This window comes from Ziziphus jujuba, chromosome 1 (genome assembly GCF_031755915.1).
Source record: "Ziziphus jujuba cultivar Dongzao chromosome 1, ASM3175591v1".
Taxonomy (NCBI): Eukaryota; Viridiplantae; Streptophyta; class Magnoliopsida; order Rosales; family Rhamnaceae; genus Ziziphus; species Ziziphus jujuba.
Genome location: NC_083379.1, coordinates 33,912,590 through 33,934,550, shown reverse-complemented (window position 1 = coordinate 33,934,550; position 21,961 = coordinate 33,912,590). Strand labels below are relative to the sequence as shown.

Here is a 21,961-nt window from a genome sequence, read left to right as displayed (position 1 = left end):
TTAAGCTTAGCAAGAAGATGCTCTTGAAGAAAGAAAACTTGACTACAAAAGAAAGGTAAAAGTACTTAAATGAAATAAGCCCTATTCCTCCTTTCCAATTGCCAATTCACCATTTCTTTAGCAGATCTACACATTATTGCTCTATTGCCTCTTATTTCATGAAGAAATTAAAAAATGGACTTTGTAGGTGTCTATTGAAAACTGGATAAGAAAGTAAAATACCATCTTATGGTCTGCCTTTCTTTTTTTATTTCTTTGAGATGGACTATTATTATCATTTATGAATCATTAGCAAACATTAAAGTTATCCAATTTCTTACATAGAAGCACTAGAAGTTTCGTGACCTTCTGAAAGAAGCATCCATATAATGGGCCTGCACGGCCTAACGTTGAGCTAGAAAAGTTTGGTTGTGCTTAGGTCATCAAGCCCAAATCAAACCCAAAGAATTAGGGAAGATCAACTATATATCAGAGTCAGGATCCAGCTGTGGCTCCCACATGGAACATAAATGACGTGGCCGTTTTCTATTAGCATATCATCGACACGCAGCTGACTTTTCAAACAATAACGAACACCACGCAAGAGATCTTAGAAAGATTTAACACAGACTTTCTGTAGCATATATTAATCTGCACTTTTTGCCCCCATGGAAAGGGGAAACGAAAAAGCACCATAGCCGAAAACACTTTTGTAAATTCATTGTTGCTGGGCTTAAGCTATTGTTCTATTGCTGATTTCTAACGTGGCCCCAAAAAATAAAAATAAAAAAAATGGCGACATTCTTTCAGAGACTCTCTAAAGCTACTGCGGTAGCATTCGCCAATGCATTTGGGAGCCAACCCAAGTCCGGTTATAGAATTCCTTTCAGAGCACTTGCAGCAGTTTGTGGTGGAATCTCTTATCTATACTATGTTTCCTCACCTGATATGGTAATTTTTGCCTGCTGATTTTATCTGGGTTTTTCTTCTTTTTCATTGTTTGAGGCAATGTAGGGTAGTTCCATAGCTGAAATGATTTGTTGATGATTGAGAAAAGTGATTGTAAGTCGGGTTTGTGGCTTGCCCATTTGGGTTTCTTGGATAATAGGTGTTTGTTTTTCTCGATTTTAATGTATGAAGAAAAATGAGTATGTTCGTGCTGATTTTATTTTATTTTATTTTTTTAAGTTTTGCTACATATGACTATTTTGAAGCTCAATACTTGTTTGATTACTGGTACATTGCGCATTAGGTTGTTGGGAGTGCTGGGTTTGTTTTTAGATTTTATCGTTAATAAAATCTTATCACTTGAGAAGAAATAGAAGGACCCAGAAAGAAATTATTGAAGTAAATTAATCCCGTGTGCATTACATTGGTTTTGAAAATGCTTTTCCAATTTCGAAAAAAATCTGCTTCTTATACTTCACATGCAACATTTTGACCTAAGTATATAATTTTGCTTTTTTCATAAGATGAAAAACATTTTCTTTGCTCATGTCATGATTTAATCTGGAATTGGTGTAGTTTTGTACTGGGTTACTTGGTGTTCTCCATAATTGTTGTTGAAGCGACCCTTATTTTAAGACACTGAATAATTTATACTTAGTATCTAAATCTTGGATAGTTGTTGCATGAGTGGTTGGTTGATATAGGACATTGTTACAGATGCCCAAACAAATATTCATGCAATAATGTGTCCCAACTGTGAAAAAGCATTCAGATGTGATCAATAGTACCATTGACTAACCAACCTTTTCAAGTTTTTGACAGGATATCCGAATATAGTTTTAAAGATTCAGAAGTTAGTTCAGTAAACAAAGTAACTAATATTCTATATTACTCATAATGTAGATTTTCATTGGATCACACCGCCAAGTTGGGTTTGGATATTGTTTCATGCCTCCTTACAAGGTATACTCTTCTGTTTTATTAGTAATGTTGTTCTCAAATTCCTAGTTGCAAGGAGTCTATACCATTATTCTCTGTTTATGGTTGTTCTTGTAACTGCAGGGCTCCACTGTGACAAGTTGTTGAAGGGAAGCCTAAATATATTGTCTGTCCGTATGTCTCTTTCTTCAAATGCACATGCGGTTTCTTTAAGTAGTTTTTCTCATTTTTGTACTGGATTGTTTGAAATTGTAAATCATCAGAAGTTTAGAAATTTTTTTTTTTTTTTTTTTTTTTTTTGCTCATATATGTGGAGGTTTGTATTTATCCTTCTAACAACATGTTCGTTTTTCATTAGTTTTATCTTCATGCATGTTCTATGTTCTTTCATTATAAAGTTATTGGTTATTGATTCCACTACAATGTATAACTTGAATCTTTAAGTTGAGATTATGATTTTACTAAACAAGTTGTTGATTGTTCTCCCCCTTAATGTCACCTTGTGGAACAATTTTTTGTTTACATATACAGGTACACTACAATATCAGATCCAGATGCAAAGGGATATTTTGACTTATTAATTAAGGTATGCGCATGGTGATGCACTTAACAAGTCCAGTTGTTAAGATTATTCTTTCGAAGAATCTATTATGCTGCTTGCAGTTGTACCCAGAAGGAAAAATGAGTCAGCATTTTGCAAGCTTAAAACCAGGCGATGTGGTTGAAGTGAAGGGTGTAGATTTCCCATCCTGAATTATTGGCTGAGGATATATGCGCTGAATCATCTTTATTCATCAATCCTGGTCCTATGTCAATTGATTAAGGGGGGATAAATCAGAGGTCTAATGCTGGTTGGGTTTGGTAACTTTAGTTTTAAGGATCGAATACACAGGCTTAAAAGAATGAATAGGGGTTGTATATGTGTTTTTCAAAGCAGTTTTCATGCATATAACTATATGATGCATCTGGGAGAATACTAAAGTGGGAGATTTATGATTAATCTATTTAACTTGTTTTAAATAGATTCAGAACAGTAATCCTTTGGATGAGTGTCTGGTATTCTCGAAGGAATCTTGTGTTTCCTTAAGTCCTGCCAGCCATGAAAAAGCATAATAGGAATAGTCTTGTGATGATTCTCAATGGGCTCTTCCTTGCTGCTATCTGCTTATTAATACTATGTAATCTTTGACCCTGTTAGAAACTGAGTTATTGATTGTCTTGATTGCAGATGAGGGTCATTTTTGGTGTGCTGAAAGTTAACAACGTCCACAGTACTGCATCTCAGATTGTCATAGAGACAATTTAATTGGGTTTATTTTAATTTTGCAAAACCAATTGACAAATCTGACAGAAAGCTTTGGACATTCTCCCATGTAAAGTGGAAAATTTTCAGGTTTGTTTCCTGGATGTCAATTATGTATTGCATTTTTTGCCCTGTGGATAATAATTTTACTGTTTTAAGAAAATGTTTTTGTTCGTTATCATGTTGAGTCTGTTATTGACTAGCAAATTATGCTTAAATTTTCTTTTTAAGTTGGCAGTTGTCAATTTACCTTAAAAATAAACTAAGAGAATCATTTATGTGGGAATTGTTATGCTTAATCAGTCAAGTAATTTTGATGATCATTTTATTTGTGAATTTGATGAGGTTGTGGATGTGATGCTTCTGAACTATGATTTTCTTTTTGTCAGATTACTGACTTGCTTGTGAATATCATAAGCATGTGTTGAAGCCAAAACACTGAATGCTAACTGATGATGAGAAGCAGAAACTTGTAAAGAAAAACAGCATAGCAGAAATGCAGGTTATTGATTTAATTAAAGACTACAAATGTGCAATTGGATAGGCTTTTTTTTTCTTTTTCTTTTTTTTTTTTAATGAAATAATTTATTTTGATTTCTCTCAAAAATTAGTTTTCTCATTTATATATAAGCATAATGTATGGTATAGCAAAATGTCAAAACTCAGATGTATATACTTGGACTCCATGGATTAAGTGATGTCTGTCTAAACAAATTAGAGATAGTCAATAGAAACGCATGCCATAAGGTTAGGTAGACATGCATTTATTTTGCAACAGCTTTCAAGTGGAGTACTTGTAGGGGGCTCAATGTTTTTCATGGAAGTCATGCTGCAGCTTCTTAGAAAAAGAAGTTGCTAGATGACATTAGAGGTTGTAATTATGAGTGGGGTCTTTTGCCATCATTTGAGCACAATTGTAAATCTATAATGGCATTCCGCTGAGCATGATCAACTGATGCATTGGGTTTGTTAAATATGGTAGCTGGACGTATGTTAAATTTATAGTTCGTTTTATTTTTTTCATTATAGTGGGACATCGAACTATATTTTCTTGTAGTAAAATATTGGGCTGAATGATACTACATTTGGATTTATTATTAAAGTGTAGTAATATTTTCTGAAGGTTTTAATTAGATCTGGATAAAACAATATATCTGCGTACAGTTGTGTTGCAATGGTGCACATGCAAAGTCTAGTTGTTTATTGTGTAACTAAATTTAATTTGGCAAATTTTTGTGGTTAAATTAATTGCTAAAAAGACAATTATACTTGTACTTCTTTTTCTTATATAAATTTCATATTAATATTGTTTGGTGTTTTTTTTGTCTATGATGTTTGACAAGCGTTCATAAGAATTTCTAATATTTAGAATCAATAGCATAACTATAGATGCACATGAAAATAGAGATACACAAGATCATGTACCCCGCCCTCCGGTGGCTTAAAACTTGCAACACTTACACCAAGCAAATAATGAGGATTATACAACATGTATCCATGTCTGCTTCATCTTCACTTTGGCTTGAAAAGGTGGTTGAATTAGTCTATATCTTGTCATTGGTCTTCAACTATGTTTAAGTTAGGTTTCTATAGTTGAGAGAAAATTGAAAGTAGTATAAGTGGCAGCTAAAATTTCTGCTGATCCCATATGCCATACAAAAGGAAAAGTGCTTTATAGTTGACTAGTCGGTTGCGTAGGCAAAAAGTACATGTATTGTATCAGACATTTTTTCTGAAAATATAATTCTTAAATGTACATTAAGTAGTAGTTTCTAATTGTTTCATTAACTAATCGCAAGGGATAGTCAGTAATATTTAATGTAGATTCCGCAAAGAAGTGAGATTATTTGATTATAATTAAGTTCCTGAAAACAATTTTTTTTTTTTTTTTGGTCTAATTTGGATTTTAAAAATGCTATTTCTATTTCTAATTTATGAAAAATGTTGCATTTGAAAATGAATGAATTATTCAAAATGGCATGCAATATTGTGGTTTATTTGTGATGATATAATTAGATATCGTGTGAGATAGGACCTGTGATACTAAATTTGTGAAAAAATTATGAACGATACCATATTCTTTTGATCTTCCTGTCCAATTTTAATTAAATTTATTTTTTTTTATATTTTTTTGTTCAGAAATATGTATGATTTTATCAATTGGATCAATACTAGAAATTGAGAGCCAGCAAAGATAAACGTGTAATCACACTTCAGGAATATGTATGATTTTATCAATTGGATCAATACTAGAAATTGAGAGCCAGCAAAGATAAACGTGTAATCACACTTCAGGAATATTTGTTATTCAACTAATTAAATAGAGCTATTATATATCTCTCTTGAATTCACTTCAGGAAACACACCTGTCTTTAGCCCTAAAAAAATATGCAGTTTAACATTTTTATTACTGATGTATATTTTTCACTGTTGGCCAGGCAAGTTCAAAAAAATAAATTTGCCCTCGTAAAAATACAAAACTTTAAACCCACAGAGGGGAAATTATACATATATATATATATATATATATATATATAAGTTATTAATGAAAACATAAAAATTAAACAATCAAAATTTATTTGTTCTGTAGTTTATTTGTAAAGCATAAATAAAATTTGGTCTAAAAATATAAATTACAAAAATTAAAATAAAATACTAAACCATAAAATTATTAAACCAAAAAATAAAACATTTTCTATAACAAATTCTGCAAAGGTATATGTAAATATTTAAGAAATTATTTCAATCGCATGCAAAACACGTGGTGAAAATCTAGTGTATATATATAGACGTAGGGAAAGATACCGATGCATAGACTTCAATAGAAACATTTCTTAGGTAGCTAGCATATACGTGTGTAACACGCATACAGCAGACAGAGCAAGTCCAAAGTTTCTTGGAAAAGAGTGTGCAAGCCAAAATATTCAGGTGGGTTAGGCTTCAGAAGGCTGAAGGATATGAATGTGGCTCTCCTCAGCAAGCTTGGTTGACACCTTGTTACAGACTCGGGAAGACAGTGGGCCAAGGCACTGAACTCTAAATACTTTGTTGGCAGTAGTTTCCTGAGGTGTAATAGTCGAAAGAATGCATCTTGGTCTTGGAAGAGCGTATTGCATTCAAGGAAGCTTATTATGAATGGGCTCTGTTATAGAGTTGGCAGAGGAGATAATATAAGTATATGGGAAGATCCTTGGATTTCGTCTATGCCAAATTTTAAACCGACACCTCTTGGTGCGAGCAATCAGGAATGTGGATTGGTTGAGGATCTAAGGATGTCTAATGGAGATTGGACCGAGGAGAAACTACAATCCCTCTTTGATACCACCTCGGTGGAGAACATCAAAAGGATCCCAACTACTAATAGTAACCTGGAAGACAAGTTAGTGTGGTTGGGAAATAGGAATGGCAGGTTTTCGGTTAAATCGGCCTTCGAGCTGGAATTTTGGAAGGATTGCTCTGAATCATATTGGTGGAAACACTTCTGGAAATCAAAATTGCATGAAAGATTAAAATTTTTCCTTTGGAAGCTGTCAAACCAAGGGCTCTTAACTGTCTCAAATTTGCTCTCTAGGAGCATAACAGTCAATATGCCAACGTGTGTACATGGTTGTAACATTCTAGAGTCCGACAACCACCTTTTCTTCCACTGCCAGGTGGCTAGAGCAATTTGGTTCGTGATACCTTGGAGCATAAGGTGGGATGAGTTTGCAGACCTTTCCTTAGAAGAAAAATTGGCTATGCTTGCTGATCCTGGTAGAACCCTGCTGGTCCACCCAAATGATGTTGAAAACTTTTTCCTTTATGGCTCTCTTATTCTAGGCCATATTTGGAAGATTAGAAATAGTTCTGTTTTCGAAAACAAGACTTTTAGGTTAGAAACCACAATGGAGCTGTTAAATTTCAGGTTCAGGGAGGCCAAGGCGGCTATTGAAAGAACTGATATGGTCAACTTAGATGTACTTGTCCCTGAGTAAGCTTTGCACAGAATCCCCCAGCACTTTATCAGAATTAATTCAGATGCAGTAGTTAGAGAGGACGGTAGTGTGGTAGCTGTGAAGTCCAGCCGCACCAACCCACAACCTCACCAACCACACCAACCGCACCAACCACAGCCACCATTGTTGACAGCCACCATTGTTGACACCATTGCTGCACCGATCAACAATTGTGGGCTAAGATGTTGAAAATTGTGGCCTTGTAAGCCTATAAATAGGCTCCTTACCGTTCCATGAAAATTAAGCCAAGAGAGCAATCTCAATCCTCCCAAGTGAGGAGAATTGAGAGAAAACTCCAAGAGAGAGAGTTGTTTAAGTTCCAGAGAGAACTTGAGAGAAGAGTGAGCAATTCCAGAGAGAATTGGAGAGTGCAGAGAGAGGTTCCACGAGAGAATCCTCCATGAGAGAAGTTTTTATTTTTTGTATTCTATTTTTAAGAGATTAATAGAATTCTTTTATTTTCTTCTCATATTTCTTCTCTAAAGTGGTCAGAGAACCACAACAAGTGGTATCAGAGCCCCAGATCGAGAGCTTGGGTTCAAAATTTGAAGAAACAGAGCCACTGTTCTTCAAGTTGGTGTTTCGGAAAGTTGCTCAAATAATTAATTTGACAATCCCAGGTGAAAGTACCCGACGAGAGGAGAACAACGAAGTTCGCCGGAGAGAAAACGGACGTCCCACGCGCCCGCACGCGCCGACTGAAATTTTTCTGCAACTGTTCACGCGCCCACGCGCCGCACGCGCCGTCTGGAGGTTGAAGACGACCACGTCAGCAGCCACGTCATCAGCCACGTCAGCGAACCCCTGCCACGTCATCTACCACGCCAGCGACACGTCGTCAGCCACGTCATCTGCCACGTCATCTGCCACGTGGTGCCACGTCAGCACCATCTGCCACGTCAGCAATATTTTCTGAAATTACGGAACGGCCCCTGAAGTTTCGGAAATTACGGAATAGCCCCTGAGTTATTGGAAATTACAGATTGACCCCTGTAGTTTTCTGAAATTACGGTGCAGCCCCTAAACTATTGGAAATTACATATTGACCCCTATAGTTTCTGTATTTGCAGGTTGACCCAGAAATTTTGTGAAATTACATTTTTGCCTCAAAATTTCTGGTAATTATATTTTGACCCCGGAAGAGTCAAGTCCACCATTTTCGGCCGTTCCGAACGCAACGGTTAACTCCGTTTTGCCAAATTCAGCTCCATTTTTGGTCAAGCCATAATGTCAATGGAAGAATCATCTTCGGGAGCTATGGTTAAGCTCACTGCCACAAATTATACACTTTGGAGACCTCGGATGGAAGATCTCCTCAATTGTAAGGATCTGTTTGATCCTATAGAAGCTAAAGGCGAAAACCCCGATCCCAGCAAAGTAGCAGAATGGAAGAAATTAAACAAGAAAACGATCGGTCAGATCAGGCAATGGATCGACCACAGTGTCTTCCATCATGTAGCAAAGGAAACGGATGCATATGCCCTCTGGACAAAATTGGAGGACATGTACCAGGCAAGACTGCTCGGAACAAAGCCCTGTTGCTTAAGCGATTGGTACATCTCACATTACAGAGTAGAACTTCTGTAGCCGAGCATACCAGTGAGTTCCAGAGCTTGGTAAATCAACTATCTGCTGTGGATTACCAACTAGGGGATGAGGATCAGGCCCTCCTACTTCTAAGCTCTCTTCCAGACAGTTGGGAGACATTGGTAGTCTCTCTCAGCAATTCGGCCCCGAATGGCAAACTTACTCTGTCTATGGTTAAGGATGCCCTATTTAATGAAGAGGCCAGGAGAAAGGACATTGGCATGGATCAGTCACATGCCCTCGTCACAGAGAGAGGAAGACAGCAAAGAGGTGGTCGAGATAGGGGGAGAGGCAGGAGCAAGAGCAGAGGCAGATCTACAGACGGCAGAAAATCATCGTATAAGTGCTATCATTGTGGCCTGGAGGGTCACATGAAGAAGAACTGCAGAAAGTTGTTGAGAAAGCAGAGACTCCAAGGTAATCAGCCGAAGAAGGATGGAGAGACACTAGTCACTTGTACAGGAGAAGTGGCGCTCTGCTCCACCGAAGAAGAGACATGCCTTCATATATCAACCCAAGATGTTGAGTGGGTAGTCGATACTGCAGCATCCTACCATGTCACTCCACATAGAGATTTCTTCAAAACGTACAAAGCAGGAGACTTTGGTACGGTAAAGATGGGAAATTCCAGTTTCGCAAAGATTATGGGAACTGGTGATATTCAGATAAAAACGAATGTTGGTTGTACAATCACTTTGAAGGATGTCCGTCATGTTCCAGACCTTCGGCTTAATCTACTTTCGGGAGCAGCCTTAAACAAGAAAGGCTATGACAACTACTTCAGCAAAGGCACATGGAAAATGACGAAAGGTGCCATAGTTGTCGCCCGAGGACATATTTGTGGAACGTTGTACAAGACTCATGTGAAGATATGTGCAGACAGCCTCAATATTGCAGAAGGAGAGGCGTCTCAAAATCTGTGGCACCAGAGACTCGGTCACATGAGTGAAAAAGGATTGTCCACTTTGGCAAGGAAGAAGCTTATCACTGTTTGCAAGGATGCTGCGCTAGATCCTTGTAATCACTGCTTGTTTGGTAAGCAACATAGAGTCTCCTTCAGTTCCTCTGCATTGAGAAGATCAGAGTTGCTTAGTCTGGTGCACTCTGATGTTTGTGGTCCCATGGAGGTGGAATCATTAGGTGGCAACAAGTATTTCCTGACCTTCATTGATGATGCTTCACGGAAGGTGTGGGTATATTTCTTGAAGACAAAGGACCAGGTACTGGATTACTTCAAACTGTTTCATACCATGGTAGAGCGTGAAACAGGAAAGAAGCTGAAATGTCTCCGCTCAGATAATGGAGGCGAGTATACTTCCAAAGAGTTCGATGCCTACTGCAGAAGACACGGCATTCGACATGAGAAGACGGTCCCTCGCACCCCACAACATAATGGAATAGCCGAAAGAATGAACCGAACCATTATGGAAAAGGTCAGAAGTATGATCAGTATGGCTAAGCTGCCAAAGCCATTCTGGGGAGAAGCTGTTCGTGCCGCCTGCTATTTAATCAACAGATCACCGTCAGTACCGTTGAATTTTGAAATTCCGGAGAAAGTGTGGTCGGGTAAGATTCCCTCCTACTCTCATTTAAGAGTGTTTGGTTGTTTAGCTTATGTACATGTATCCAAGGAGCTCAGACAGAAGCTCGATGCAAGATCTACTCCATGCATCTTTATAGGATATGGAGATGAAGAATTCGGATACAGGTTATGGGACCCGAAAACCAAGAAGGTTATTAGAAGCAGGGATGTAGCATTCCATGAAAACCAGAAAATGGAAGACATTGAAAAGCCCAGAATGTCTCCTAATTGTAGTTCTAGTGCCGAGAATTTTTGTCCTAATCCAGCACCAGCACAAATAGCCACAGAGGATAATGAGGTGCATGAAGATATACCAGAAGCAGACCAGGAGGAAGAAGGGGATATTGAGCAGGGGGAGACTCAATCCTCTCAAGCAGCTGCAGGGCCATCACAGCGATCAGATGATGGTACACCTCCTGAAACCAGTGGTTTACAAGTTCGGAGATCTGAGCGAGGCCGAATTCCATCAAAGAGATTTCCAGAATCTGAGTATATTCTGCTTACTGAAGAAGGGGAGCCAGAGAGTTTCCAGGAAGCTGTTTCTCATCAAGAGAAGGAAAAGTGGCTGCAAGCAATGCAAGATGAGATGGAATCCTTGCAGAAAAATCATACTTATGAGTTGGTTGAGCTTCCAACAGGAAAGAAGGCACTAAAGAATAAATGGGTGTTCAAGCTCAAGAAAGATGGCAGCGGAAGGGTGGTGAAACACAAAGCCCGATTGGTGGTCAAAGGATTTCTTCAGAAGAAAGGAATTGACTTTGATGAGATTTTTTCATCAGTGGTAAAAATGACTTCAATTCGAGTCATTTTTGGTTTAGTAGCAAGTCTAAACCTAGAACTTGAGCAGATGGATGTGAAGACAGCATTTCTTCACGGTGATTTACATGAAGAAATCTACATGGAGCAGCCAGAAGGATTTGAGGTTTCAGGGAAAGAAAACCTCGTATGCAAGCTAAAGAAGAGCTTGTATGGCCTCAAGCAAGCACCAAGACAATGGTATAAGAAGTTTGACTCGTTTATGGTGAGTCAAGGCTATAAAAGGACTGCAGCAGACCAGTGTGTTTATATTAAAAAATTTTCAGGTGGAAACTTCATTGCACTTTTGCTATATGTGGACGACATGTTGATCGTTGGACAAGATGCAATGAAGATTAGTAAGCTGAAGAAAGAATTGTCTAAGTCTTTTGATATTTTTGATATGAAAGACTTAGGACCAGCTCAACAAATTTTGGGAATGCAAATAATCCGAGACAGGAAGAATAGAAGGTTATGGCTATCTCAAGAGAAGTATGTTGAACGGGTGATAAAGAGATTCAACATGGATAAAGCCAAACCGGTCAGCATTCCACTTGCAAATCATTTCAAGTTGAGTAAGAGATTGTGCCCCTCATCCAAAGAAGAGATAGAGGAGATGGCTTCAGTACCATATTCTTCAGCGGTAGGAAGTCTGATGTATGCAATGGTGTGTACCAGACCAGACATTGCTCATGCAGTAGGTGTTGTGAGCAGATTTCTTTCAAATCCTGGAAAGAAACACTGGGAAGCAGTCAAATGGATTCTCAGGTATCTTAAAGGTACATCGAAGCTGTGCTTGTGCTACGGGGGAGGTGATCCAATCTTAGAAGGCTATACAGATGCAGATATGGCCGGAGACCCTGATAATAGAAAGTCTACATCAGGTTATCTCTACACTTTTGCAGGGGGAGCTGTGTCATGGCAGTCAAGATTGCAGAAGTGTGTTGCTTTATCCACTACTGAAGCAGAGTACATTGCCGCAGCGGAAGCGGGTAAGGAAATGTTGTGGTTAAAGCGTTTTCTCACAGAATTGGGCATCAAGCAAGAAGACTACAAGATACATTGTGATAACCAAAGTGCCATGGATTTGAGCAAAAACTCAATGTATCATTCCCGTACAAAGCACATTGACATTCGCTATCATTGGATACGCGAAGTAATAGATCAACAGTTGCTGAAACTGATGAAGATCCACACAAAAGAGAATCCAGCAGATATGCTAACAAAAGTTGTTGCTCAAGAGAAGCTGAAGCTATGCAGAGACATAGCTGGAATAGATGGCAGATGACCATCAGTTTTAAATGCGGCTGGAGGGGGAGAATTGTGAAGTCCAGCCGCACCAACCCACAACCTCACCAACCACACCAACCGCACCAACCACAGCCACCATTGTTGACAGCCACCATTGTTGACACCATTGCTGCACCGATCAACAATTGTGGGCTAAGATGTTGAAAATTGTGGCCTTGTAAGCCTATAAATAGGCTCCTTACCGTTCCATGAAAATTAAGCCAAGAGAGTAATCTCAATCCTCCCAAGTGAGGAGAATTGAGAGAAAACTCCAAGAGAGAGAGTTGTTTAAGTTCCAGAGAGAACTTGAGAGAAGAGTGAGCAATTCCAGAGAGAATTGGAGAGTGCAGAGAGAGGTTCCACGAGAGAATCCTCCATGAGAGAAGTTTTTATTTTTTGTATTCTATTTTTAAGAGATTAATAGAATTCTTTTATTTTCTTCTCATATTTCTTCTCTAAAGTGGTCAGAGAACCACAACAGTAGCCGTTGTTGCTAGAAATGCCGAGGGCGAACTTCTAAAAATATGGAGCTTTCCTTTTCATTCCGATAATCCAGAGTTAGCTGAAACTTTTGGTATTTTACAAGGGCTGTTAAAAGCTAAGGAGGATAGCCGGTCCTACATTTGGAGTGAATCTGATGCTAGGAGAGTCATTGTGAGCTTGTTGAACAATGATTCTCAAAAGTTACACTGGATGATTGAGGGCGTCTTTAAGGAAATTCTTCTGCTGAAAAACAGTTTTACTGAAGTTGGTTTTAATTGATCCCCTAGAAAGCATAATTTCTTAGCGCATTTTGTTGGGCAGTGGTGTAGTAGGAATAATGATTTTGGTCTTATAGATAGTAACTGCCTCCCTAGTGTGTTTTCGAGTCTGGTTTCCTGGGAGTGTGTTTCTTCAACCACCTCACTTTTTGTGTAAGCTTTTCTGGGTTTTGGTTAATGAACTCGTCTTTCCAGCAAAAAAAAAAGTCCAAAGTTTGAGCATTGAGGTGAAAAGCTTCCCCTCCCCCACAAAAAATAAAAAAAAATAAAAAATAAAATACTGTACAAGCTAGCTGGGAAATAATTTGTTCGTGCTAGGGGTCTCAAACTAGGTAGTAAGGTTATCTCCTCCAACCATGCCGACCCAGCTAAAGATGTTGAAATCCTGGAGTAAACTAGGATTCTAGACCACTTTGGTTTGTCGAATTCCTACCTTAATTTTTCTTTGATGCAAGTTTATGCTTTTTTTTTTTTTTTTTCAATTTTTTCTTATTTTCCTAATATATATATACACATATACATATACAAAAGTATATGCCAATTTGGTTGGTCGTTTGAGTGAAAGAAATTTTTTTATTTTTTATTTTTAAATTCAAATGACCGTTAGCTTTTGATTATCAAACTTGTTAAATCCAGCGTTTTATTTAAATGAAAATTTTGTTTTATTTTTCTACAAAGACTTTTATAAATTAAAAAAAAAAAAAAAATTCCTCTTCTTGCTTCACCCCCCCCCCCAAAAAAAAAAAAAAAAACAAAAATGCACTCACCTCTCGCATACTCTCAGTTTTCATTTTGCAGCTTTGAGCTTGGATTTTTTAATGGCAATCGAATCTTGGCATGTTCAGATCCCTAACCTGATACTTCCATTTTGGCTTATCATGAATTTTCAAACTTCTACCTCACTTTCTTTCGTTCACCCTTTTTTTTTTTTTTTAATTTATTAATTTATTAATATTATTGTTGATTTTGGCCATCTTTTTTATTCACCTCGCTGTTTTTCCGGATTATTATTTTTTTTTTGTTAAATTTATCTATTTATAATTGGAATTCTTCAACGTGGGTCTTCTCAACTTCTTTACCACACTATAATTGGGCAACATATATGAGCCAAAAATAATCTTACCCTTTTATTCTTTCTTTTTCTGTCAATATTTCTCGTACTAATCCTATATGATACCTATATAACAATCGAGCTCGCTAGCTTATTAATATATATATATATATATACACACACACACACACATATATATTAGTAATTTTCTGATTTAGAAATATTTAATAAATTTTTATTCGGAACAACACAACCAAATATGGTTATATGCATAAATAAAAATACATGTCTAGGAATTAGACGAAAATTAGTTCAAAATTTTTGGATGAAAGACAGTCTCATAATAAATTCTTTTTGCAATTCAAAATAAATTCTACACAGTCTCATAAAATTTTAAAAGACCAAAATATCCTTATTTATATATTTATTTATTTATTTTTATTTTTTCTTCCTCCTCACCTTGCCCGTCCACCGTTTCAAGCTCTGCTAGAATTACCAATCCCAATTTTCGCTGCTTCGATTCTACAAACTCTTTCCCTGATATAATTCCCAATCACAAGCATTACTTGTTTTCCAACTCGATTGCCAATTTCACCCCCAGAGAAAATTCCAAGGCTAGCATGGGAATTCCCATCAATTTCGAGCCTAACGTCGTTGCCGGTCCTGCTGGCTACGTTCTCGAAGATGTTCCTCACCTATCTGATTACATCCTTGATCTTCTTGTAATCTCTCTCTCTCTCTCTCTCTCTCTCTCTCTCTCTCTCTCTCTCTCTCTCTCTCTCTATCTCTCTCCCCCTCTTAGTGGTTCTTTTGGTAGCCGAGAAACTCTATGGAAAGAAAGGAAAGTGAATTCTTAAAATTTGACGTCTGATTGATGTCTTTTTAGTAGAAACTTATATATGCTCTACTGACTTTCAGTTGGTTTCTTATTTTGCCATAGAGAGATCTCATCAATCAACGGAAAAGCAGGTGAAGATGGAAGATGGAGATATGTCAAGTGAAAGGGAAAAGTGAATCTACGATTACAGGAGATAACTGAAGGCACGTGATACCATAAGGGTGTTATAGGAATTTAAAAATTTTGGAACTATTTAAAGTATTTCCTGCGATGCATCTAGCATTTCCCTATATATATATATATATATATATGTAATATTATATACATGTATGTAACTTCTTGCGGAGCGAAGGGGGTTTCTGTCGAAGTTCGCTCTCTCAGCAAATTAATCTGTCGTGCGGGTTGGCTGGAACTATAACTAGAAGACACGTCAGCTTACAAGATTCACATGACGTCTTAGTAATTCTGTTAATCTACTGTAATACATGAAGTTGTTCATCAAACTTAGCTATAAATTTATATCTTTGATTACGAATTTACCAGATCAGTTTTAAGCAAGAATTCAGTTTAATACAATAAATTTACATATTTTATCTCTGTTCTTCCCTTCTCGTTTATGAGTTTTCATTCTTCAGCTGGACTAAGTATCTTCTATTCTTCAGCTTCAAATATGAGGATTGGTGGCTTTCAAGGTTTGTTAGATTTGTATCATATGGTGTGAGTGTGACATCATCCAAGCATGCATATGGATAGTGCCAATAACGTCGTTCACGTGATTGAATATCCGTATGCTATGAAATTTCACTCAAGTATTTTCCGAACAAATAAATTAAAAAAGAAAAACTCAATCGTTATTTACTTTCTCAAATTAACAAATGTACTATATAAGCAGATAAAAAATTGAAAGGAAGAGGACCAAAATGGAACAAATTAAACAACCCACTTCGTCCATTCCCAGCATACTTTTCATTTAAATTAATACAGAAAGCAAGACGGAGACAATATCTATCTATATATATATATATATATATATTTATACCGAAAATAAACGATACTGCTAGCTAGCAGGCTAGGAACAGTACTCGCCTATAACATTTGAAACAAATAACTGTAAAACAAAAATCCCAAACCTGATTTTGAAACACACTCCAACAACATAACCCATACATGTCAGGATTAGGACAAATGGACAATATACTTGTTTTGTTTGTTTACCTATATAGAGTCATTCACATGATCGTCACATATAATTTTTAAACGGTCGGACTGAGCGGATCATGAATTCTTCAGTTTGCTGGTCTTTCCAGAAAGTGATGGTATCCCCAGTTAGCACTCCGTTCTCTTTCACAAACCTTTGCCACCCCCTTTGCTGAAACACGGGCTTCTGGTATATCTGCCCCGCTCCATTTCGAACCGATAGGACAAAATCGTAGCTAAACCCTGTGTCATACGCTCTAACAGCAATCTCTGCTCCACCATGACAACCGTTTATAAGACAATGAAACTCAGTAGGAACTGAAAACCTAGATTTGTAATCAGTTTCTGACACTTCTTTCGAAAGAACTGCCATTTTTTTTTTTTTTTTTTTTCAGGTTAATGATTCTCCCTTGAAGGCCATATGCACGTGCATATATAGGCCAATGGGGGTGGACTGCATTATCAGTGAATATTGACAAAGCCAGTGAACATCCCATATCATTATCACTTGGAGATGAGATGGTTAGATAATATATAATAATCAACACTTCTTTTACACACGTGGACTTGAATCTTGCAATTGATGAATGTATATCTGGTGGGACCTAAATAGCTCTTTGTGATTGCATCATGGACCTACACAAAAAATATTAGTCAAAAGGACCTATGAGAAGGGAACGAAGGCAGATTAAAACCCAAAAGGACATATGATAAGGAAAAGAAGGCAGATTAATATAAGGACCTATGATAAGGTAGTCAAAACGACCTACACCCAAAAATATTTTATTAATATGTCTCACGTAGTCAAAAGGACCTATACCCAAAAATATTTGTAATTGCATCATAATATGTCAGAATGCAAAATAGGCCCAAAAAAAAGGCAAATTAATATGTCTCATGTAGCAGTGCCACTAATCCATCATGGCCGAAAAAGAAGGCACAAAAGATCCATCATGGCCAAGGATTCATCATGGCCAAAAAGGAAGGCAGATTAATATGTCTCATGTAGTCAAAAGGACCTACACCCAAAAATATTTGTAATTGCATCATAATATGTCAGAATGCAAAATAGGCCAAAAAAGAAGGCAGATTAATATGTCTCATGTAGCAGTGCCACTGATTCATCATGGCCAAAAAAGAAGGCAGATTAAAACCAAAAGATTCATCATGGCCAAAAAAGAAAGCAGATTAATATGTCTCATGTAGCAGTGCCACTAACCATGTATAAAGAAGGCAGATTAATATAAAAAAGAAGGCAGATTAAAACCAAAAGATTCATCATGGCCAAAAAAGAAGACAAATTCAGCCAAAAAAGAAAACCAAAACATTCATCATGTCCAAAAGATTCATCATGGCCAAAAAAGAAGGCAGATTAAGATAAAAAAGAAGGTAAATTAAAACCAAAAGATTCATCATGGCCAAAAAAGAAGGCAGATTAATATGTCTCATGTAGCAGTGCCACTAACCATGTATATGTCTCATGGCGAAAAAAGATTCATTAATTTATATGTCTCATGTTGTCAGCCAATATTGTATATGTCTCATGTCATCAGCCAAGCCTAAAATACCAACTAGTTAATCAATAATGTAAATGCTAACAATAATACTAAATTACTTTCTTTCTTTTTTTGGATAAAACCAAATAGTTGGTATTAAAATTAAAATTAAAATTGTTTTTAAAATTAAAATTAAATTTTTTTTTAATAAAACCAAATACTTGTGTTAAAATTAAAATTAAAGTTTTTTGGATAAAACCAATTTTTTTTTTTTTATAAAACCAATACTTGGTGTTAAAATGTCATAAATGTCAAAAAAAAAAAAAAAAAAACTCATATCGCAATCTATAATGCATTAACCACCCCAAGCCTTATATCACAATCTATAATGCATTAACCAAGCACCTCCAAAGGTAACACCAGTGTATATGTCTCATGTCGTCACAAAATTAAAACAGTCAAGCCTAAGAGCTCATGTCGCAATCTATAATGAATTAACCAAATGCCTCACTTCGCAATCTAGCAATCAATAATGTATATGTCTCATGTCGTTAGCCAAGCCTAAAATACCAATTAGTTAATCAACAATGCAAATGCTAACAATAACACTAAATTAATTTTTTTTTTCATAAAACCAAATAATTGGTGTTAAAATTAAAATTAAATTGGTTTTTAAAATTAAAATTCAATTTTTTTTTTTATAAAACCAAATACTTGTGTTAAAATTAAAATTAAAGTTTTTTTTGATAAAACCATTTTTTTTTTTTTATAAAACCAATACTTGGTGTTAAAATGTCAAAAATGTCAACAAAAAAAAAGCATAATGTTGCAATCTATAATGCATTAACCAGACACCTCCAAAGGCAACCAAAGTGTATATGTCTCATGTCGTCATAAAATTCAAACAGTAAAGCATAGAATACCAACCAAAGGGCTAATGCATTAACCAAAGGCGTCATGAATGTATATGTCTCATGTCATTAGCCAGTAATGTATATGTCTCATATCGTCAACCAAGCCTAAAATATCAATTAGTTAATCAAAAATGCAAATGTTAACAATAACACTCATTTTTTTTTTTTTATAAAACCAAATAGTTGGTGTTAAAATTAAAATTAAATTTGTTTTTCAAATTAAAATTAAATTTTTTTTTTAAAACCAAATACTTGTGTTAAAATTAAAATTAAAGTTTTTTTTATAAAACCAATTTTTCCTTTTTTTTTTAATAAAACAACTACTTGGTGTTAAAATGTCAAAAATGTCAAAAAAAGCCTCATGTCGCAAGCTATAATGCATTAACCGCCTCAAGCCTCATGTAGCAATCTATAAAGCATTAACCAAACACCTCCAAAGGCAACCAAAGAGTATATGTCTCATATCGTCACAAAATTCAAACAGCCAAGCTTAAGAGCTCATGTCGCAATCTATAATGCATTAACCAAAGGCCTTATTTCGCAATCTAACAATCAGTAATGTATATGTCTCATGTCGTCAGCCAAGCCTAAAATACCAATTAGTTCATCAACAATGCAAATGTTATGTAACAGCCCAGACCACCCGCATGTGATATTGTCCGCTATGGGTCCAGCCCGTACGGTTTTGCTCTGCAACCTCGGTACACGGTGGGTCCACAAAAGGCCTCGCAAGGGAAAGGTATCCACACCCACTTATATGGCATGCTTCGTTCCCCTTTTCAACCGATGTGGGATGTTACAATCCTCCCTCCTTAGGGCCCAGCGTCCTCGCTGGCACACCGATCCGGGTACTGGCTCTGATACCACTGTAACAGCCCAGACCACCCGTATGCGATATTGTCCGCTTTGGACCTAGCCCGCACGGTTTTGCTCTGCGACCCCGGTACACGGTGGGATCACAAAAGGCTTCGCAAGGGAAATGTATCCACACCCACTTATATGGCATGCTTCGTTTCCCTTTCCAACCGATGTGGGATGTTACATGCTAACAAAAACACTAATTTATTTATTTATTTATTTTTTTTTTGATAAAACCAAATAGTTGGTGTTAAAATTAAAATTAAATTGGTTTTTAAAATTAAAATTAATTTTTTTTTATAAAACCATACTTGTGTTAAAATTAAAATTAAAGTTTTTTTGGTAAAACCAATTTTTTTTTTTTAATAAAACCAATATTTAGTTTTATAATGTCAAAAATATATATTAAAAAAAAAAGTCTCATGTTGCAATCTATAATGCATTAACCAAACACCTCCAAAGGCAACCAAAGTATATGTCTCATGTGTCACAAAATTCAAACAGTCAAATGTAGAATATCAATCAAACGGCCCATATCGCAATCTATAATGCATTCACCAATGATCTCGTTTCGCAATCTAGCAATCAGTAATGTATATGTCTAATGTGGTCACAAAATCCAAACAGCCCAACCTAGAATACCAATTAGTTAATCAACAATGCAAATGCTAACAATAACACTAAATTAATATTATTTTTTTTATAAAACCAAATAGTTAGTGTTAAAATTAAAATTAAAGTCTTTGTTTTTTTAATAAAACCAAATACTTGTATTAAAATTAAAATTAAAGTTTTTTTGATAAAACCAATTTATTTTTTATAAAACGAGTAGTTGGTGTTAAAATGTCGAAAATGTCAAAAAAAGCCTCATGTCGCAATTTATAATGCATTAACCGCCTCAAGCCTCATGCCGCAATCTATAATGCATTAACCAAACACCTCCAAAGGCAATCAAAGTGTATTTGTCTCATGTGGTCACAAAATTCAAATAGCCAAGTGTACAATACCAACCAAATGGCTCATGTCACAATCTATAATGTATTAACCAAAGGCCTCATTTCACAATCTAGCAATCAATAATGTATATATCTCATTTGGTTACAAAATCCAAACAGCCAAGCCTAGAATACCAATTAGTTAATCAACAATGCAAATGCTAACAATAACACTAAATTATTATTATTATTATTATTTTTTTGGTAAAACCAAATAGTTGGTGTTAAAATTAAAATTAAAGTTTTTTTTTAATAAAACCAAATACTTGCGTTAAAATTAAAATTAAAGTTTTTTTGATAAAACCAATTTTTTTTTTTATAAAACGACTACTTGCTGTTAAAATGTCGAAAATGTCAAAAAAAGCCTCATGTCCCAATCTATAATGCATTAACCAAACACCTTCAAAGGAAACCAAAGTGTATTTGTCTCGTGTTATCACAAAATTCAAATAGTCACAAAATTCAAACAGCCAAGCCTAGAATACCAATCAAAGGGCTCATGTCGTAATCTATAATGCATTAACCAAACACCTCCAAAGGCAATCAAAGTGTATTTGTCTCATGTGGTCACAAAATTCAAATAGCCAAGTGTACAATACCAACCAAATGGCTCATGTCACAATCTATAATGTATTAACCAAAGGCCTCATTTCACAATCTAGCAATCAATAATGTATATATCTCATTTGGTTACAAAATCCAAACAGCCAAGCCTAGAATACCAATTAGTTAATCAACAATGCAAATGCTAACAATAACACTAAATTATTATTATTATTATTATTTTTTTGGTAAAACCAAATAGTTGGTGTTAAAATTAAAATTAAAGTTTTTTTTTTAATAAAACCAAATACTTGCGTTAAAATTAAAATTAAAGTTTTTTTGATAAAACCAATTTTTTTTTTTTTATAAAACGACTACTTGCTGTTAAAATGTCGAAAATGTCAAAAAAAGCCTCATGTCCCAATCTATAATGCATTAACCAAACACCTTCAAAGGCAACCAACTAGTATTTGTCTCGTGTTATCACAAAATTCAAATAGTCACAAAATTCAAACAGCCAAGCCTAGAATATCAATCAAAGGGCTCATGTCGTAATCTATAATGCATTAACCAAAGACCCCATTTTGCAATCTAGCAATTAGTAATATATATATATCTCATGTCGTCACAAAATCCAAATAGCCAAGCATAGAATACCAATTAGTCAATTAACAACGCAAGTGCTAACAATAACACTAAATTATTTATTTATTTATTTTTTATAAAACCAAATAGCTGGTGTTAAAATTAAAATGAAGTTTTTTTTATATATATAAAATGAAATACTTGTGTTAAAATTAAAATTAAAGTTTTTTTGATAAAACCATTTTTTTTTTTAATAAAACTAATACTTGCTGTTAAAATGTCAAAAATGTCAAAAAAATGTATAG

The 21,961-nt window shown here is 35.7% G+C and overlaps 1 protein-coding gene across 5 annotated transcripts; it reads left to right on the top strand.

Annotated features, from left to right (window-relative positions):
- The first annotated feature begins 584 nt into the window (after window positions 1-584).
- LOC112489641 (NADH-cytochrome b5 reductase-like protein) lies at window positions 585-4,946 on the top strand. Of its 5 annotated transcripts, none has more exons than XR_009637647.1 (6): window positions 585-930; window positions 1,831-1,890; window positions 1,990-2,040; window positions 2,398-2,452; window positions 3,095-3,259; window positions 3,559-4,946. XR_009637647.1 is itself a non-coding variant. In XM_060815208.1 (3 exons), the coding sequence occupies exons 1-3, from the start codon at window positions 772-774 to the stop codon at window positions 2,011-2,013; spliced, it is 243 nt and encodes an 80-aa protein (XP_060671191.1). In that variant the 5' UTR covers window positions 587-771; the 3' UTR covers window positions 2,014-2,415. The 5 variants fall into 5 exon arrangements, 1 of the variants encoding a protein (XP_060671191.1); XR_009637665.1 differs by having other exon boundaries at window positions 2,530-3,259; window positions 3,559-4,940; XR_009637659.1 differs by having other exon boundaries at window positions 1,990-2,452; window positions 2,530-3,259; window positions 3,559-4,944.
- The last annotated feature ends 17,015 nt before the right edge of the window (window positions 4,947-21,961 follow it).